This window comes from Amblyomma mixtum, chromosome 3 (genome assembly GCF_055824585.1).
Source record: "Amblyomma mixtum isolate Tamu chromosome 3, ASM5582458v1, whole genome shotgun sequence".
NCBI lineage: Eukaryota > Metazoa > Arthropoda > Arachnida > Ixodida > Ixodidae > Amblyomma > Amblyomma mixtum.
The window spans coordinates 301,816,882-301,836,969 of NC_143014.1; the positions used below are offsets into that span (position 1 = coordinate 301,816,882).

A 20,088-nucleotide genomic window follows, 5' to 3' on the forward strand; every position below is an offset into this window, starting at 1 on the left:
CTTCGAACCAAAGGACGTGTGGGAAGTCACAAACAACAGGAAAATTTATTGGCGGCCGGGCGATGGCGGCCATGAAGGCGAAGAAGGATTCTACGACGGCGATGTTGTGATTCTAGGACGTAAGTACGCATTTCAGATGTCGATTTTCTTATACCGCTGTCTCAGTAGCTAATATCATTCAAATTGAATAGCGTTAGCATCAAATATCTTTAATGAGCTGGCGCATGGGACATTGAATGTCGTTGGGTTCGAATGATGTCCGAACTCGAGCCACTCGCATTCGATCTCGTACTTCGATGATGTCTCGAGACGTCATGTACGCAGCAGAAACAAGGAAAGAGAAAGATAATGTGCGCGCCGCCAAAGTTTAAATTTCTTTAATCCAGTTCTGCTAAAAAATTTGTTAATTTTGGCATGAAACTATTCGCAAAGTGGGTTGTCGGTCGTGGATAGCCATTCCTCTCGTATCCGGCAGCGGCCGAGGACAAGGCACGGCCCTGCCAGGGACCGTCAGTCATTTTGGGTTCTGTGCTTCTTGTTGGTTGGCGTTCCGCGTGCGTTTAGCTCTGGATTGCTTGAAGTTGTAACTTAGCTCCTCACGTTTACGATGTCATCTGCACGTTTCGCGTTTCTCCACTTTACACCATGTTAGTCATGTTGCATGTATATTATAGTGCCTAGAATATTAAGCACCATATCGTTTGTTTACGTTTATTGAATATTTCCTGTACATTGCTATTGCTTTTGATGTTCACAGTGCGGCAGCGTGATCGTGTAGCTGCTGGCTGCGCCCGCGTATATGAAGGGCACGAATTTAAAAATTCATTCTTTTTAACCAGCCATAGGTATTATGCAGAGCGGCGAAAGACGATGGTGTAGAGGGGGAGCTGAAAATCGAAAGGCTACACCTTATAGCTAACAGACCACAACTGAAGGTACCAATCAAGAACATACAACTGGAAGTATTCATGTGATTTCATGGATATTATTTGGTGTCCTACTCCCAGCTTCAGGGCGCAGGTTGGTGGAGGAAGGGCTAAGGCAATTACACACACACTGTAGCTTCTTGACATGCTTCATGGGCACCAAAGGTATTGTTCCTGGAAGGAGGGAGGGGGGTGCTTGTTGAGATGCCAGCTGTACAGTAGCACTGCAAAGCAAATTGAGCCCCTTCTTTACTCCTCCTTAGATACCTGCCTGCCGCGAATTATTTTCAACTACCCACTGACATTTCACGGCACACGGGCATTTTTGATTGTCATCACAAAAATACAGCTGCCACGGTTTGAATAAAAAATTAGTCTATAGTGGTTTGCATTGATCGAAGGGCACGCTGCTGTCTGAGCTAGGCTGGATAAAGATTAAAGAAAAGAAAATCCAATAATTCTTTTGAATTGGGATGAAGTGAACATTGTAAGGAGTAGTGTCAGTGTCATCTGTCAGTGTTTTCTTGTAATTCCTACTTTAATAATTAGTAGATCCTAGGCCCAATCCCCGCTGCGGGAGCCGTGCGATTCAATGGGAGTGAAATGCACAAGGTCCCCCCATGTGCAGTGATGACAGAGCGTGTGACGTTGAAGAACCCCAAATTGTATAAATTATTCTGCCGTGGGATAAATTATTCAATAGCCCGCCACTATGGCGTTTTGAAGCCCATCTGCCGTTTGGGATGTTAAACCCCAAAATTCACTTTATAGTCGACATTAATAATTCACTCTTTTAATATGGGTTTGAAGAGTTAGACCAAAAATTTTTGCTTGCGTGTTCTGTTCTTTCAGATGATGTGCTAGACATTAGTATACATGAATTACATTGTGGTATTAGGCTACGACCACTAAATGATTTATAATTAGATTTCCTCTTTATGCTGGTTCAGTTTTGCTCTCATCAGCCATTTGATTGCTGTGACATGTGGTTCATGTTTCAGTCGTGTAGCATGAAAAAAAAAGCCAATATGACTGCTGATGCGTCGTACCGCCTGTTGCAGCAGGCTTGTTTGTGTTGCAGAAATTAAAACAAATTAACAACCTTAGTTTTTAGCAGCTGTCATGACCTGAACACACACTGTTACTTGTCATTGCTATCGCTTGGTTGATGAACCCAAACCCAGAAAAAGCTTCAAGAAGAAATTGAATTATAAATAATTTAGTCGTAGTGGTTGAATACCACATTGTGAACCATCTGTATTTTAAAAGCCAACACATCCTTTGCAAGAAGAAAACATGTGACTCAAATTTGTGTCTATGGTTCTTTAAATGCTCAATTAAGATTTGGAAAGTTGTTGAGTGCCATGAAAATGGTGTGGAATAGATGCTTCTGAAAAACTACCCTTTGCATGGCTCAAGCTTGTTTTTTTAGCACAAATAAAAGCCCGTGAAAATTTTGGAAGTATTATGGGGCAGCTTGCTCCATGTGCTCAAATTCGCTGCGACTGCAGCACTTCTATCTTCGACTTCATAAAGGGCCACTTGTGTATCCCTTCTGCACTACCCACGAGGCTTTACATTGCTGGTGGTTTCGAGCTATGTGCTTGCAGCCGTTGGTGGTAAGCGTATTTCACCAGAGGTCAGACTACTACAGAAGCAGATTGATCACTCACTGCTGCTGCTCTTGGCTGTTGTCAATGGCCAATATTGAGTAGAGTGCGAAGTTCTGCTAGCCAAAAGAGGTAATGAAAATTACATTGAGTGGCTTTCACTTCACGTTGTGTAGCTGCCAATAGCAGTGTTGTGTTCCTTTAGCGTAGCAATGGTTTTAATTCACACTGGTTACATTCTTACATCAATCATTGTCTGGCCACACACACCACAGCTCAGCAGCATCTCTGTCAGTTCACACAGACGCACACGTAACTGTTGCTACTGGGTCAGTTGCTGGGGCAGTGGCTCCATCTGCCGTAATGTGCACGACACACATGCATACACAGCAGGCAGAGTCGGGACGACAACAATTAGTGGCTCCTCTTTGATATAACAAATTAGTAGCTGCTGCTGCGCTGCTTTAAGGGTGTCTTGGACCGTGAGAAAAAGAACAGAGAACCGTGAGAAAAAGAACAGAGAAAATGCTTAAACTAAGCATAAAAAAAAACGATGAGTGCCAATATTTCAGCGGCGCATTTTGGCCGGCTGCCCGCAGAATAGATGTTGTTTTCTTTAAACACGGATGTAATAGCTGTGCTCGGTTTGTGGGAGAAAACCTCAGTAAGGTTTTTGTCACATGGTTTGTACTTGCACAGTCCTTCAAGGCTTGCAAATATTACTCAGTAAAATTAATTTCTTTTGCAGTTGACAAGGCAGACCTCATCAAAAGGATGATGAAGAAGCGGAAGAGTGTGCCACGCACAGTGATAGAAGAGGCAAGCCACCGGGTCATCAGTCGACCATTAGAGGTAGCCTTACTGCTCATGTGAATTCTGTAGCCTTTGCATTTAATGCATTACTGTAATTTTGTTTTCGTATTTGTTTCAAGGCTCATCAGCTGAACCCCACAGCAAAAGAAATGAAAAAAAGTGCAGCTTCTGCAAAAAGAGCAACAATGAAGCATATCGCCAAAAAGCGGGCACAAGCCTGTCAGTCTGACACAGACAGCGACGATGACGTGGTGCCTGGCAAACTGTTGAGGAGAGCTGAAAAGCGGATCTTAACACGCTTGAAGAGAAACTCAAGGTATCAGAGAGGGCCCGGCTGGATGAAGTGCAGCGAAATCATGAGCTCCAGGAGCTCATGGGCACGACCATAAGTAAGTGGCTAATTAATATTGCAGACATCTGATTGTCCCAGAAAGGAAAAAAAAATAAGTGGCTTTTGCACTGTTTGAAGCAGGCAGCATGAGAAAGATGTCGGCAATGCAGTAATTTTTATTTTTGGAAATAAAAAATATGTACTTTGCTTTCAGTAAAACCTGTGTCTAGTGTGCAGTTTGACTGAGCATTTAGTGTATGACTTTGCTCTGGAAGTGCACAAGCAGGATATTAAACCATTATCTTGCAGTGAAGTGAGTACTGACTATAAATCATTGCTGCAAGGGGTTCCTGGATTTGATTGGCAGGGAGTTAGGAACAATTTCTCATCTGTTGCATTTTGCAAGCCATGCTTGGGTATTTCTGAGGCGAAAATATCAGACATTTAAATCTCATGGCTGGAAACTGTGCTAAATATCGATTAATGCCCACTGAAAGCTCTTATTGTGGAATGTCCAATTGGTCATTGTGTTCATGGCTTCTGCAGGGCAACTGGAACACAACGTGATGGCTGCACTAGCATGCAAGAAAACGCAAGCAGCTTCGAGGCAGCCATCTGAGGTATGAATCACAGTACAATAACATTGCATTATCTCTCATCTACAGATATACATTCAGTGTAATGAACCTCATACTATATGTGCAGCATATTTGTGTCGCTTTTTATGTTTAGGTAAAACCCAGTTGCTCACTTGTGTCTCGATGTGCTCTAAGAATTAACTAGCTAACATAACCCATGGTTGGCAACATCTTTAAACTAATTTTTCATTTTTAATGCCTTCCTAGATCAGGGTCCCGAAGAGAAGACTGAAAGATTTAAAGCACACCGATAGGAAATCACAGTATGATTCTAGAGATTGTACAGCCAATGTAAGGTGGCTATTTCTACAAAATAATTGCCTGCCTATGGGTAGCACAACATGGCAATCCTGTAGCCATTCAACGCCATGCCGATTCGAGGCATTCACTGAAATATCTTTGCTCTTCGATGTGTTGAACGCTTTCTTGACACCACTTTTAGGAGACTGATTTTGACCCAACCAACCGAGGGTTGCAGAGTCCAAACTCAGCAGCCCGCTCCCAAGATTCAGTCATGGAGATGGTACTCCCCCAAGAGGCTTGTGAGAGCTACCAGCAGGAGGCCAGCCCTGTGTCTGAATATTTGGGGCCAGTAATTGCCCCTCCGAACACAAGCAGAACTTCAGGCACCCCTGAGAGGCAAGAGGTGCCACCAAACTTTCGGCTGTCATCCTTATGCAACAGGCAGGCCAACCCGCAAGAGCCAGAAGAGCACCAGCCTTCACCCAGGTCGCAGATTCAAGTAAGAGGCTCTGTGTCTCTTGAAAGCTTCACAAATGCGGGCATCTTTTTGTGTTACTGAAGTCATTAGCAAAATGTTCAGTTGGGCGAGTTGGTAGATATTCATGATTTGAACAGCGCGAATACAAGGGACAAGAAAAAAAGGGACACAGGACGAGCGCTGACTCGCAACTAAAAGGTTTATTCACTGAAACCTTCTTATATGAAGAAACAATCAACGGGAAAAAACAACATAAAAAAACTAAAAACCATGAAACGCAACATTCGTCAGGTGCTCCCGAGAAAATTCATCTCCCTATCGCAGAGGAAAACAGATGGTTTGCTGACGCAATTCAGTTGATCCCCTGCGATGTGAAAAGCCTCGACAACTTCTCGTGTCGTCAGATCACTGTGGGTGTATAGTACACGTGTTTGATTGAATATTGCAGTGCATTTTTTTCTTTTTCATGACTTTACATTCTAGACATTGTTTGACCAAATGTGAAAGGTCATCACCGTTGTTTAAGTTGTTCCTGTGCTCTTGCAGGCGCTTGTTAAGGAAACGCCCTGTCTGACCAATGTAACGCGATCCACAGGAAAGGGGCACACTGTATACAACACATGTTTTACAGGCCACAAACTTATCCCTGTGTGCAACGCCACATCCTTCTTTTTTCTTCTTGGCCTCTTTCTTTCAATGGCAGGGCATATCTGTTTGAGCTTGACGGGGGCTGAAAGGAACACGCCAACTTTGTACTTACTTGCTACGTTCTTTAGTCCGTGGGAGACGCGGTGAACATATGGCAAAACGGCAAATTTCTTTTCAGGCTGGACGTCTGTCGTAAGCGGAGTGGCCTGACGCTTTAATGACTGAATTAAACGAGAACACGCCCCTGCTATCATCTGGTCTTGATATCCAGCAAACTTAACCCTAGACAACTGGGTCTGGAAGCTATCTTGAATGGTGTGATGACAGGATTTGGTCCAAGCACTTCGCAAGCAAGAACTGATTATGCTATTTTTTACCAATTTGGAATGACCGGAGTGAGAATTAAGAAGTGTCTTTGACGACCTCGGGTTATACTTCCAGCAAACATGGTTCTGCTCGAAATGCAGCCGCAGGTCTAAAAACTGCAGTTCGTCGTTAACTGGTGCCTCAAAAGTGAACTGTAACCCCGACCCACACTCCCTGAACACTTTTAGAATGTCAACCATTCGAGCCGGAAAACGCCCACGTTCTACAAAAATAAGATAGTCATCGACATATCTGACGGTCTTGAGATGTAGGCCAGACAGGTTCTTTTCCAGATCCCTGTCAACGTACAACAGAAAAATGTCACTTAAGACAGGGGCGACGCTGGACCCGATGCACACTCCTGATTTCTGCGCAAATAGCTTGCCTTGCCACCCTATGAAAGTGGAATGCAAATAAAACCGTAGCAATTCTAGGAAGTTTCCCACAGAAATCCCGCATTGTGTTACGAACGCCACTTCGTCATTATCTTCTGTAATGTACCTTTTCACACGCTTTAACAGGCAGTCATGTGGAAGGCTATAATACAGGTCTGTGACATGGCCCCTGTCTTAAGTGACATTTTTCTGTTGTACGTTGACAGGGATCTGGAAAAGAACCTGTCTGGCCTACATCTCAAGACCGTCAGATATGTCGATGACTATCTTATTTTTGTAGAACGTGGGCGTTTTCCGGCTCGAATGGTTGACATTCTAAAAGTGTTCAGGGAGTGTGAGTCGGGGTTACAGTTCCCTTTTGAGGCACCAGTTAACGACGAACTGCAGTTTTTAGACCTGCGGCTGCATTTCGAGCAGAACCATGTTTGCTGGAAGTATAACCCGAGGTCGTCAAAGACACTTCTTAATTCTCTCTCCGGTCATTCCAAATTGGTAAAAAATAGCATAATCAGTTCCTGCTTGCGAAGTGCTTTGACCAAATCCTGTCATCACGCCATTCAAGATAGCTTCCAGACCCAGTTGTCTAGGGTTAAGTTTGCTGGATATCAAGACCAGATGATAGCAGGGGCGTGTTCTCGTTTAATTCAGTCATTAAAGCGTCAGGCCACTCCGCTTACGACAGACGTCCAGCCTGAAAAGAAGAAATTTGCCGTTTTGCCATATGTTCACCGCGTCTCCCACGGACTAAAGAACGTAGCAAGTAGGTACAAAGTTGGCGTGTTCCTTTCAGCCCCCGTCAAGCTCAAACAGATATGCCCTGCCATTGAAAGAAAGAGGCCAAGAAGAAAAAAGAAGGATGTGGCGTTGCGCACAGGGATAAGTTTGTGGCCTGTAAAACATGTGTTGTATACAGTGTGCACCTTTCCTGTGGATCGCGTTACATTGGTCAGACAGGGCGTTGCCTTAACAAGCGCCTGCAAGAGCACAGGAACAACTTAAACAACGGTGATGACCTTTCACATTTGGTCAAACATTGTCTAGAATGTAAAGTCATGAAAAAGAAAAAATGCACTGCAATATTCAATCAAACACGTGTACTATACACCCACAGTGACCTGACGACACGAGAAGTTGTCGAGGCTTTTCACATCGCAGGGGATCAACTGAATTGCGTCAGCAAACCATCTGTTTTCCTCTGCGATAGGGAGATGAATTTTCTCGGGAGCACCTGACGAATGTTGCGTTTCATGGTTTTTAGTTTTTTTATGTTGTTTTTTCCCGTTGATTGTTTCTTCATATAAGAAGGTTTCAGTGAATAAACCTTTTAGTTGCGAGTCAGCGCTCGTCCTGTGTCCCTTCTTTTCTTGTCCCTTGTAGTTCGTGCTGTTCAAATCATGAAGTCATTAGGTCTCCTGATAAACAACCAGTTCAATTCTTTTTTCGTGGCAACAAAGTTTTGAAACATAGGAGTCAGTGCCCGAGCATTGAAAATGGCTTGTAGATGAGAGGAATACCTTAGTTTCGAAGCACACGCAGGAGCTGCCTGCTAGTCCCTTTTTACACATATGAATAGCTGCATGCAGCTTTGGTGCCGATGATGATTGCTGTTCTTTCAAAGCGATGGAGGAAGTAGCAGGAGAAACCGGACCACAGCAGGATGGAACCTGCCAGTCATGCTGTGCAAATGAAGCTTTTATTATACCACTTCGGCTGCTGAATTCTGGATTTTCTCTTTTTTTTTTTAGCCTGTGTTCTGTAGTGCAGGTAGTCTTGGACCAAGAAGAGCCATCAAAACCTGAAGGCATTGAATATAGTTGCTGTCACTGTGTGTAGTGTATATGTAGATTTTACTATCAGAAATGCTTTCATGGCTCATGCACCCACGTGTAACGATAATGCAGTCGGTGCGCGTTCTTGTGTGTGACGCTGGTCATTGCTGCTTGCATGTTTTGTCATTTCCCCTCTCCCATAGTTACGTGTAGCCTTCTTGCTTGCTTAAATGAAGCTTTCACTGTTTCTTCTCTCCTCTGGCTTCATAAGAAGTAGGACTCTTGCCCTTATTTTGCTGCCTCTTATTTTAGTTTAACAGCAGCTGTGGAGGCTGACTGGCGATCATAATTAGTGCTGCTCCGAGTAGACATGAAGATGCCATATTGTGAACTTTATTTTGGTTAGAGGTCTCGAGCCCCAAGACCTCAACCCTTGGTAACTCCTCTGCTTATGAACGCCCTCTTTGGCACACCCGTTTCTTTTGTCCGCAACTTGTTGCATGTACTCCCATCCATATGCTCAAATTGTCGCTGATGCGCTCACTGCATTCTTTTGACCTGAAGGCTAATGAGTAATTTCATGCTAATTGTGGTGCAAAGTTTACTTCAGTACGCCCATGCTAGACTCAAGAGTGAGCTGCTGGTCATGTTGGCAAATTTTCTTCCTGTTTGTAAGCATTGAAAGAGGATATGCGGCTTTGATTTCTACTAAAATGTGTATAAATTGCAGACACTCCAGCCAGCAGCTGCTGGAGGCGACACCATTTCAAAGGCTCCACTCTTCGTGGCTGTGGATGGAAAGGCAAGCTCAATTTTACACTTTACAACAAACTGCTTTTCACTTATATTTGTGTGGGTGATGATAATAGACACCAAATTTTAGTTGCATATTTTCTCCTTTTTATTAATGTTTAAGACATCTCAATAGATGAAAAACAGCTGGTATTTCCCAACAACTAAATACTTTATAATTGACATTCTTTGAAAAGCCAAATGATGGCTATAATGTCAAATGTCAGTGTAGTTCACGAGGTATACAAGAAGCTTAAATTTAAAAATGTGCCTTAATTAAAAAAAGGGGGGGACTGGTTTTAAAAGGCCGCTGCGATGTTTTCTTCGGTGCCTATTAATCACATTAAATTGAATCAGCATGCGTTCCAGAGAACAGTGTAAAAAGAATTATTCAAATCAAAGCATGCAAATGAGTTATTACTTTGAAAATTCAAAATAAAGAGATGAGATGAAAACTCATTTCGCTCGCCTGTTTCACCCACCCAGTACTGAGATAAGGCGCTACCAATTGGAACTGTGCCTAGTAGGCAGTGGAAGCTTGCATGCGATTTTTGCTATGCTGGTGCAGCCCACATCTGAGCATTTGGAGGGCAGGGCAGAGCCCAACAAAAGAAGCTCCTAGATGTTTCTTTGTTGGTAAGATTGAAGGTGTCCCCCTCCACCTATTATCCCCACCCTCGCCTCCCGTCCTGTCTGCCCTTTCTCCACATTTTTGGGAAAGGTGTGTGGACCGGCTTTTTTTTCCTGCCTTGGACTTACGCGAGTCGAAATATGACGAAAATGTTATTTTCGCAAATTTTTGGCTCTCGAAACCTATGTCCCCCCTCACATGCTCAGGTGGGAACTGAAATGTTTTTATAGCGTGTAAATGGCCGACATTGGTGCATTTGACAACAGCTTTAGCATTGCCCTTTTTTTCTTCAGCAAAATGGAAGGTCAAGAAAAAAAGTGTGATGTGTAGGCGAGCACTGTGCACCTAATGCAACGCTATTAAAGCATTCTCATTTGTGACTTGGTAAAGCGCCGCTAACTTTATGCTGCCTGCTCTGCCCATGACAGACTACAGTTGAATGGTGGTTCTGAGGTTAGTGGCAGTGGCTGCTTTTATCAGTCAGCAAAACGTAGCTGTCTTGGGCAGTAGTGTGAACAAGAAGCTTGGCAGATTTCTCGAATAAAGATAAGAAAATGATGCTCTCTCTAACCTCCTCTTTTCTCACAGCGCTCAGTTAGAACTGAGTACTTTCATTGAGTTGGAGTTTTCAATTGAGTTCACTAAAATGTTTTGCTTCTTTTGTTAGGTCCACATTGGCAATAACTTTTTCATAGACGCTGAGAGATGGAAGTGGATGTGCGCGGCAAGTACAGACTCGCAGTTTGCCCGAGAAATCATGCGCTACTTCTGGGATTCTGCGACGCTGAAAAACAGGAGCGTTACTGGAAGAGCTTGCCAATACAAGCTGAAAGACGGGGCCCAGGCAAAGCCAGCACTGACGCCCGAAAAGCTCAAAGCAGTGCGGAGTGAGTAGGCTTACATTGCTTAAATGAAATCTCAATGTGATTCAACGAATTGTAAAGGCTTGAATATGTCAAGCTTTCAGCTAAACCATGTCAGGTTCTTTTTTCCGTCACTGAAATCTTGAATGGTAACGTAATTGCCTTCCTGCTTTATTCTTTAAAACAGTGTTATCAGTCTCTTTTGCTATTTTTATTTTACTAGTAGCCTTTCAGCACTACATTATGGCACCCGCTGTGTATAAACAAAAAAAATGGGGACACAGGCAACTACTATGTGTGAACTTGGATGTTTTCGCCATGAGGACAGAATATGGCATATGTTCACATGCACAGTGATGTGATTGCTGCGCCAAACTGTGCCAAAAGGCATAGCCTGCTACATGCTGCTACATTATGCCAAATTACAAGAAGTCTGCGCCAGGCCTGCACCGGAACTCCGTATTTCCATGGGAACAAAATTCTCGGGAGCTGCGTTTTATCCCTCGTGAACATATGTATGCTGGCCTGGTGCCCGTTGCTTCCCAGAGTCATGAAAACAGGAGCGAAATAGGCCTGCAGCACGCAGGGATTTACTCTGGTCATCCTGCGGCGGGGAGGGTACGCTGGGTATGCGCATGGCACAAACATTCACAATTGGTGCCGGCCATGAATTCCATGTCATTGCTCGGCATAGTCAACTGCACGCAACTTCAGTTTTGCATCGTCATGTTGAGTGAGAACAGTAAGAACAGTGCACGATGCGCGCAAAGTCATACAGGTGCCTCGCATGCGACGCTAAAATTGGAACTCTCGAGAAAGTGACTGTACTGGTGCAGCGGCGGCACTTCACGCCGCCGCTTTAGTATACTGCCGCATTCATCTGATTGATGCTAGATTACATGTTCATAGCTGCAGGGTAACATTTTAAATAGTTTTAGCGTAGTGCGATTCGCATCATCATCATCAGCCTGACTACACCCACTGCAGGGCAAAGGCCTCTCCCATGTCTCTCTCCATTTAACCCTGTCCTTTGCTAGTAGCCGCCACTGTATCCCCGCAAACTTCTTAATCTCATCCGCCCACCTAACTTTCTGCCGTCCCCTGCTACGTTTGCTTTCTCTTGGAATCCACACCGTTACCCTTAAGGACCAGCGGTTATTTTGCCTTCGCATTACATGCCCTGCCCAAGCCCACTTCTTCCTCTTGATTTCAACAAGGATGTCATTAACCCACATTTGTTCCCTCACCCACTCCGCCCTCTTCCGATCTCTTAAGGTTACACCTATCATTTTCCTTTCCATAGCTCGCTGCATTGTTCTTAACTTAAGCTGAACCCTCTTTGTTACGTGGAGGCGATTCGCATACTGCTACCGTAAACCGCGCCCGCGTTGAGCTATCTGCACGTGCTTTGATCGCCTTGAAGAGCGCACATCGGCCATTGCGCAGGCATAGTTTTGTCTGCGACTCATCTGCGAAAGCGGACCATGCTGTGGTAAAACTATCTGATAACTCGATTGTTTTCTTTTACACATTGTTTTTCTTTTCAAACATAGCTGCTAGGAACAGCAAAATATGGTGTGCGGTGACGCGTGACACTTTGTCCTATGTGAGTTGCACCGAGCTGCTCCGTAGTGGCTTCGGCCATCTTATCACTGCATGTATGTATAGGCGCACTAGGTTCATTCAAGAGGCAGAATAAAGGACGTCAGGACAGCATTGAGATGTCGTGCAGACTGGGTTATTTTTCGCTCCAAGGGAACAACATAAGTGGGAAGGAGGAAACAAGCGAGAGAGAGAGGCACGGTTCCCTTTCATCGCGTCCCCCACATATGAATCCAGTGATGGACCCGAAGTGTCTTTTTTAGAAGTGAATAATAAAAGTGTTGTACTTTCAAGGCAGGCGTTCTTGGCATTTTCAGTGATTGCATCAATTTAACTTCTTTCTGCATCCATCTGTAGGATGTCTAATTTCTGTGCAGCAGTCATTCCTAACAGAATTAATTGTTTTGAATAGCCAGTATATGTTAACTAGCAAGCCTGCTTGCTATTTAGAATTGGAACAAAACTTCATTTTGTCATGCTTACAAAGGGCACATTGTGCTGAAGACCACCGATTCAATGTGTGATTAACAGTGGCTTGTGTTTATCTGCTTTTTTGCGAAGGACAGAATTTTGCCACTTTTCTTTTTCAGCTGCATTTCGAGATTTCTTGTCCTTCAATCACAGTGACTTGAATCGGTTTTCTGATTTGTATTTTTTTTTCTTTGTAGGGGCTTATGGTGCATATGTGCAGGGACACCCGAATGAAAAGCACAGTGAGGACGAGAGGATAAAGTTCCTGAACAAACATCTCGCCTCAATGCTGCGCGACATGCATTAATAAAGGATGTCCGCGAAAGCATTGCAGTCCTTCAAGCTGAGCTTTACAGCACCATCCTTTTTACGCATGCGTGGTGCAGCAACATTATGATGCATATTTTGAAGACATTTTTTTTATTTTTTTTATTATTATTTACAAAATACTGCGGACACTGAGTCCAAGCAGGGTGGGCGAACAAGTCAATCAAACAGCAAAAAACGCAACAGTTCAAAAAAAGAACAACACAATAATTGGTTACAACTCATGAGACAATGGTTTAACTAGCTGATTCCAATCTGTTATTGTGCGTGGAAAGAACGAAAACTTGTCTGTTCTAGCGAATATAGGGGTTAGAGAAGTGGAATGGTGTTGACGAGTTTGTCTGGTTGGTGCCGGCGTTAAGTATGATGAGGGATCCAAACCAAGTTTGTTATGTAATAAGAGAAATAAATTCTAACCTAAGCCTTCTTCTCTAATGTTCAAGTAGTTCAATTTTATGAATCTTGAATGCAAATACCAACAGGTTAATGTGGATTCACAAGGCCGACCATTGCCCGTGGTGCAGGCATTGTGACATTTCTCTTTTTCATGGGCTTCATGCATGGCCAACATTGCTGGTGAGCGTAGCAGGGTGAAAGATTGTCTATCTTTTGCCCTGCTATGCTCACCAATATCGTTCCCTACAGAACAATGTTTTCCTGTGCAGGAACAAATTATGTAGATAGGAGGCCTTGCGTCTTTTTTTAAAGTACATTCTGGACATGGACGGTAGTCCCCAGATGGTGACAGCACGAGTGACTATTTGTGTTGATAGGTTAGTGTCTGATTATATGATTTTGTTATTGTAAGTGTCGTTACGGTGGAGCAATTGCCAGCAGCAACCACAAGGCTAATCCCACCTGAAGCTTACATCTCAACTCGTGTCCAGATTGTGATGCCTGGTCGATGGGTAATTAAATTGTGGTACCGTGATCCAAGCATTATGATTCTTGTAGTACATCATGAAAATAAGTCTGAAACTAATATCTTTCTCATATTACCCTTTAGTTTTATGACTTGGAATTATGCCATCATGCCTCGAGTATGCATTGCACACCTTCTAGCTGTACGACCTCGTTGACTACACGACCTCTTACGGTGTACGACCTCTTAGGGTGTACGACCTCTTAGGGTGTACGACCTCTTAAGGTGTACGACCTCGTAGAGTGTACGTCCTCATAGGGTGTACGTCCTCGTAGGGTGTACGTCCTCGTGGGGTGTACGTCCTCATAAGGTGTACGTCCTCATAGGGTGTACGCAGCAATAATTGCGTACAGAATTCTCATACATATCTTGTACATTTTTTTTCAATAGGGATGCAGGAATCGGGAAGGTCCGTGCATACAAGTAAACTGCATTTCGGTTTTTCAAGTGCCGTTTTCTGAAATGGAAATAAATTTAAAAGAACATGTTTACGCGCTGCAGACACCAAAGCGTAATCGCTTATCTCGCCGCAATTAGTGCCCCTGTTTCGGAAAGCGGCTCGTATGGATAAACAGCAACACAACTGTTAAATGAACCATTAAATCAGTAATCTATACACTTTCCTATTAGCGGGGGCACAAAAAATCGGACCGCGCACAAAACTCACCGCATAAACGGTTAGTTCAACTGGACTGTTGTCAAAAGTTTCCCGCCTTTTTTCGGGCGCACGCTAACCATGCCTGTTTTACATGACCAAAAGTTGCGTTTGGCCGGGCTGACAAAAGGTACAAAAACATACTCAGCGCATATTCTCTTCTGTCGAACTGCACTGAGCTTTTGAGCAGAACTCAGGATAAAACAGACGAGTCTCACCTTTAGGGCCTTTGTGTCCACTGCCGGGCAAGCGGGCTCAGTGCTAGTCCTGGGTGATCTGCAAACACAAAATATTCGGGCGCAAGGAAGTTCAAAATGAAATGCCGAATGCCATATAACGGGCAATCACTCATTACATACAGTACATACATACCAAAAGACAGGAAGAACAGAGAAATTGCTCACGGGCAACACGAGCGCGCGTAGCTCCCACCGTCCGTCCATTCTCCTACTGCAAGCAATGCTCGGCTCGGCTGTAGCTCGGCTATGGTGGCTAGAAGGTAGCCACCATAGCTCGGCTCAAACATGACAAAAACAACAAAAAAATGGCCGGACGTGGCGTCATTTTTCAAACCGGATGCGACGTCACGGGTGAAAATAACGCTTGCGTTATTGCGACCGGGTCGCAGGAGACACTTCCGGCCGCGGCAGAGCGGTAAGCCTAAAAGTCAATCCAATCCATCAGCCAATATTTGCATATTATTTGCGGCGCGATGGTCTAGTTGGTTTTCGTCGCGTGGTGCTGCTTTCGACCTTTACTTTTGCTGCAATGTGCGGTTTGTTCGCTCTGTGGTTGCTTGGCTGTGCTACAAATGTGATGTGTCACCTACGCGCTCGAAAAGACCTTCGTTTGCTTCTGAAGCTCTTGTGAAAAAGCTCCGGCGTCGTATTGCACCTGACCCCTTGCCGAGACGTGCTTTGTTGCTTTGGATGAAAGAAGCGGCCATGGTGTCACCACTTGCGAGGTAAGTAACTGTGCTTGAAAATTACTTTCACGGTGTTGCTGTGGGATGAGTAAAGCTCATTAACGCAGTTGTACTCTGTTGTGCAACTTGTTTGCCACGGAGTGGAAGTAACAAGCACTATGCATTAGCTGCCGCATACGTTCCTCGTGTTTGTGAAAAAAAGTTGAGACGGTGTGCAGTTGCATGGTGTGAATCTTAAGGCAATTGCGCGTAGGCTCATAATTGCGATAAAACAGAACGCTGGAATGGAAGTCTCCAACCATCCACTACACAGTACTTTGCACTGCGCAGTAGCATTGTTTAGGACAGCTTAACTCTTGTGTTAAGTTTGCGAGCTTCAGTCACACATTTTTCACCTCCCAATCACCGAGTGCAATGAGCTCTTGCAGTGCTTTGGTATAACTTTGCCAAACATGTTATGCCCTCAGGGCTCAATGCTGAGCCAGATAGCAGGACCATATATGGCACCCCTAGAGCCACATGTTCCTGGATTGTGACCAGACCTCTCTTTCTTACTCCTGTGCAGCTGTGGATCATCATATATGCTGTCAGTGCCCTGATGCGTGATTCATCAGTGAATCCTGTGGGTATTATAGTTTCGACAGAGATTGTGTTTTGCTGCATCATTGACAACGTGCTGTATAAGTTGCTCTCTCATACTTTATTTTCTTGTCTATACAGTGTGGACGTGACTGACCTAAGCTAGCAGCTACATAGTACCTGCAGCGTACAGCAGCAACCTTCAGGTAAGTTGAACTGCAGTGCAAGTTTGACCCTGTCACATAATGGATACTTTCCTTCTGTTTGCTCTGTGCAGCGGAGGGTATCTAGCTATACTGCAGTGTTCTTGTACAGTAATGGATAAAAATTTGTGGGATGAGAGTTTTGCAAAATATTTTCTCTGTGCTGTTAGCCAGTGCAATTTAATCAAAAGCCTAGAATCATGAGGGGACATGGATACTCTCTCTTATTGAACAAATTTCAGCTGACTGCCTGGCGAGGCAATGCAAAAAATAAATATTTTCGGAAAATCGACATCCAGCAAACTTTTCTCTAGGAGTGTACGTTGTGCCCAACCTAAGTCATTAGCTAGCTTGCAACGGAGTGGTAAGGATCCCATTCTTACACTTGATTTTTTTTGACCATCAGTATGGAAGTGACTGCCTGTGGGAGTAGCTGTGGTGTTTTGCAATGTAAACACATTTTTCATGAACTGGTTCAAAGCTCTGCAGTGGGGCATTTGTTTTTGCAGTTTTTTTGGAAAAGCAAAATATTTTGTATTGCAAGAAATATTCTCACCCCTGTTGCTTACAACTTACTAGTTGTTCAAAATGTAAACATGCTTTCAGAGCTACAGATGACTAATTTACTTGGCACGGTGGAGTTACTGCATAGAACTGGATGGTGTCTGTCAAATTCGCTTGCTTTAATGACATATTCTGAACTTAGTGTTTACTGTTTTCTGCAGAAGACGTCCCCGGCTTAGCCACAAATTCATCATGGTCTGTACAGTATCCTTCCTGCTGCGTTAAGTATATGTATGGCCAGCTTGATGAATTCCTCGTGAAGACTGAAGACGGCATTTACGTCATAATAAAATCATCCAGACTTTGATATGCTTTGTCATTTTGGTCGATTGCTTTACAGATTCATGCATATTACATAGAGCAAGGTGTATGTCCGATTTCAGACACTCTGCGGGCTTTTAATAAGCCCAGTGGCCCTGCGAGGGGCACTGATTGGAGGTTGTAGTGCTGGCTTGCCTCATAATGGTGAAGAATGCATTTCCTGAAAATATCCTCAAAAGATCTGCCGGTGGATATCCGAGATGGATATCTGTCGGCAGTCTAAATAATTATATTTGTACCTCCGTCGGAGGTCCGTGTGAGAGCCGTTGGACGTCGGCGGATCTCCCACGGATGTCTGTACATCCAGTAAAGGACATTGGATGTCCGATGAATGTACACTGGTTGATTGGATACAGGACATTCCACAGGTCAGGGGCATCTTACACCACTTGTTTCATACAGCGTATGACGGTGCGCTGATGTTTTATACTGCACCAAGGGCGCTCCAGAAATCCGGGGTATAAGTTTGTTCAACTTGTTTGGGGCTGAAAAAACGAGCGGCACCTTGTGCCCGTTAGCCACCTTCTTCAAATTGTGTGACACCTTGTGTACATAACGCACAACTTCAGGTTTTACTGCAGGGCCCCTTTCTTGAGGATTCTTTGGACTGGTGTAGTGTTTTTTCTGGGGGAGGGTTTCAGCGACAGCAGTCAGCACCGATCTGATTTCTTAAGCAATCGTGCATTTGGTTCGGACAGGACTTTGAAAACGAGGACTCAATGCATAAAGATGTGATGGCGCGCTTCACAATTTTGGATACGCCGCATTGAAGGGCAGCAGTTCCTTGTTAGTACGAGGAAAATAACCCAAGCATAAATGGTCCTCCCGGAACGCTAAGCTTAGGTCTAAATTTGTAGTTTCCTCTCCCTTGTGAGCTCATGCGTAAAAACTAGGCCATGCCCTTTGATGTTAAAAACACTTAAAATCCTGGACACATTAGGTTCAAAACAATTGTGAAAACCAGTGGATAAAAGGATAAGAAAATCATCAGCATATCTAAAAAATTTTAAAACAGGTCCTCCTACAAACAATTGTGCAAGTTCCTTGTCCAAAGCAGCTAAAAAAATTTCACATAAAATAGGGGTGACACAGGAACCTATACATATATACCTTTTCTCTGTAAGTAGCGTTGCTCATTAAAATAAATTCAAAAACTTTTCCAGACATACCGGTAGCATCCTGGTAGGCAATTTCCCCTGTACCTTCACACAAGAAAGAACAGATTCCAGAAAGCTCAGCATGCAGAACGGAATAAAACAAATCCTCCATGTTTACAAAAAGCAGACTTAATTTCTGCTTGAGCTTGCTTTGCAAGAAACGGCTAACATTATGCTGCCAGAAACCATTTTTGCTCACTATAGTCCGGAACTGTATGTCAGGTTTGTGGGTTCTAGCAGTAAAAAATAAAGAAAGACAGTTCTGTTTGCTTTTGGCTATATCACTAGCCAGCTTCGGCAGATGCCGGTCCCTACAAAAGTTAATGAACTTGGTTTTAACTCTCACGGCTGCCTTTTTATTGGCAATAAAATTCTTGTCTACCACTTGCAATGATTTTTCATTGTAAAGGCCTTTTTTCATAACCACAAACCTGCCATCTTTGAGTGAAGGAGACACAGCTCATTCCTATTAAAAAAAAGAGGTAACATGACTGACATCACATTCCAGTTGACTAGTTACAGCCGTCATAGATTTTCTGAGGCAGTCCACTCCTTCAAACAAACATAGTTCTTTGTTTTATCCTTTTACTTTCGCAGCAATGTTCCTGTTTGTGGCGAGCAGTTCATGGCCACGCACAACCAGTTGAATGCCGTACTTTGGCCCTCTCTCAAACACATCTAACAACCTGACAGGGACATTTGCCTTTTCCAACACCACCACACTGCTCGTCCTGTTATCATTTTTCTTGTCAGCATCACCGAGCAGACCTTTTAGAACCTCCCTCCACTTGGCATCTGTCAGCTGGGCGGCTTGCCGCTTGAAGAAAGCGTAGTTCTCCTCTCCAAGCCACTCTGGAAACTCATTGCGGCAGACGACGTGTAGCCAGTCGTGATAAAAACGAACCTGGCGCCACAGTTCAGATCGAAGTATCTTGCCTACAGACCCCTGCCAGTAGTCCCCGAGCTACGAGGAAGCATAGGCCCTACCGTTCTCTTTCCCTAGTTTGCCGTGGGCCATCAGAGTTAGCGTTGCGGCACTGGTACTTACCAGAAGCCTTCACTGATCCGATGGTTCCCGGCCGAGGCAGTGTAGACTCCCCATGCTCGGACCCGAGGACTCAGTGTTGTGGCATTGGTTCACACGAGAGCGCTCGTTACTTCCATGGCCTCTGGTCAGCCCCCCTAATCGACTGCAGCAGCGTCCCACTGCATTAGCAGTTTCTTTCCTCTGTCGGACCCTCAGGCAGTAGTTTGTCTTTCAAAGAGAAAACCCCCTGGCCTGTTCCCTGTGCTGCATAACCAACTCGTCGTAAATCAAAGGTGCTCGAGCTACTTGCGGCAACCAGATGAAGTTGTTCTAGCAGGTCTGAGCTCGTTCAGAGGACCTACCACTGCTCTAAAAAATGGCTGAGAATGATAGGTGTTAATGAGAGACCCCAGGTTGAGTGGTACAGGTAAGCTGTGGCTCTGCCCAGGCACATCTGTTATTGCATTGTGAGGGTCGTATCTTGCTGCATAGCGCTTTGTTAGGGTATGTATAGGTTTGTGAGCACCTAAATCTAGTGGCTTGCTATCGGCTTGAGTTTGAGTGGGGGGTGCGTAAACTCTGCGTTTCAGCTTCCGCAAGTTTATGACCTCCCGATACGTGTCTAGTGTCTCGAAAGCTCCCGCAGCCTTTGTTGTCCTCCGGAACGTGTACCCTCGCACTATAGTGTCGACATGGATCCCCGAGTGCATAGGGTTCCATAAACTATCTAGCTGCTTCTTTGTGTTTTAACACGGTAGCGATGGGAGCTCGTGTCACTACAAGAATGAGCCAGATATTCCTCAAGTAGGGATAACAAAAAGCCAAATCTGCA

General features: G+C 44.3%; 1 protein-coding gene and 1 long non-coding RNA gene across 3 annotated transcripts; one reads left to right on the top strand and one right to left on the bottom strand.

The window, feature by feature from the left end:
- Positions 1-27: 27 nt before the first annotated feature.
- LOC149355408 (uncharacterized) lies at positions 28-12,901 on the top strand. 2 transcript variants are annotated; one of them, XM_089583783.1, is made up of 8 exons: positions 28-119; positions 3,285-3,388; positions 3,469-3,738; positions 4,227-4,300; positions 4,761-5,060; positions 8,948-9,019; positions 10,308-10,527; positions 12,774-12,901. In XM_089583783.1, exons 3-8 carry the CDS (start codon positions 3,723-3,725, stop codon positions 12,881-12,883), a joined length of 792 nt encoding a protein of 263 aa, XP_089439909.1. In that variant the 5' UTR covers positions 28-119; positions 3,285-3,388; positions 3,469-3,722; the 3' UTR covers positions 12,884-12,901. The 2 variants fall into 2 exon arrangements, with proteins under 2 accessions (XP_089439909.1, XP_089439910.1); XM_089583784.1 differs by lacking the exon at positions 28-119 and having other exon boundaries at positions 2,378-3,388.
- Positions 12,902-14,183: 1,282 nt separating this feature from the next.
- LOC149355409 (uncharacterized) lies at positions 14,184-15,082 on the bottom strand. The gene is made up of 3 exons (XR_016289350.1): positions 14,885-15,082; positions 14,699-14,756; positions 14,184-14,282 (listed from the first exon to the last, which is right to left on the bottom strand). It is a non-coding gene; the product is annotated as an uncharacterized LOC149355409 (long non-coding RNA).
- Between the last annotated feature and the right edge of the window lie 5,006 nt (positions 15,083-20,088).

What these genes read in the sequence shown, in the direction of transcription:
- LOC149355408 (XM_089583783.1), top strand. An exon ending in CTTCGAGGCAGCCATCTGAG is followed by an intron (nt 4,301 to 4,760) that starts GTATGAATCACA and finishes CACCACTTTTAG; the next exon opens with GAGACTGATTTTGACCCAAC. An exon ending in CACCCAGGTCGCAGATTCAA is followed by an intron (nt 5,061 to 8,947) that starts GTAAGAGGCTCT and finishes TATAAATTGCAG; the next exon opens with ACACTCCAGCCAGCAGCTGC.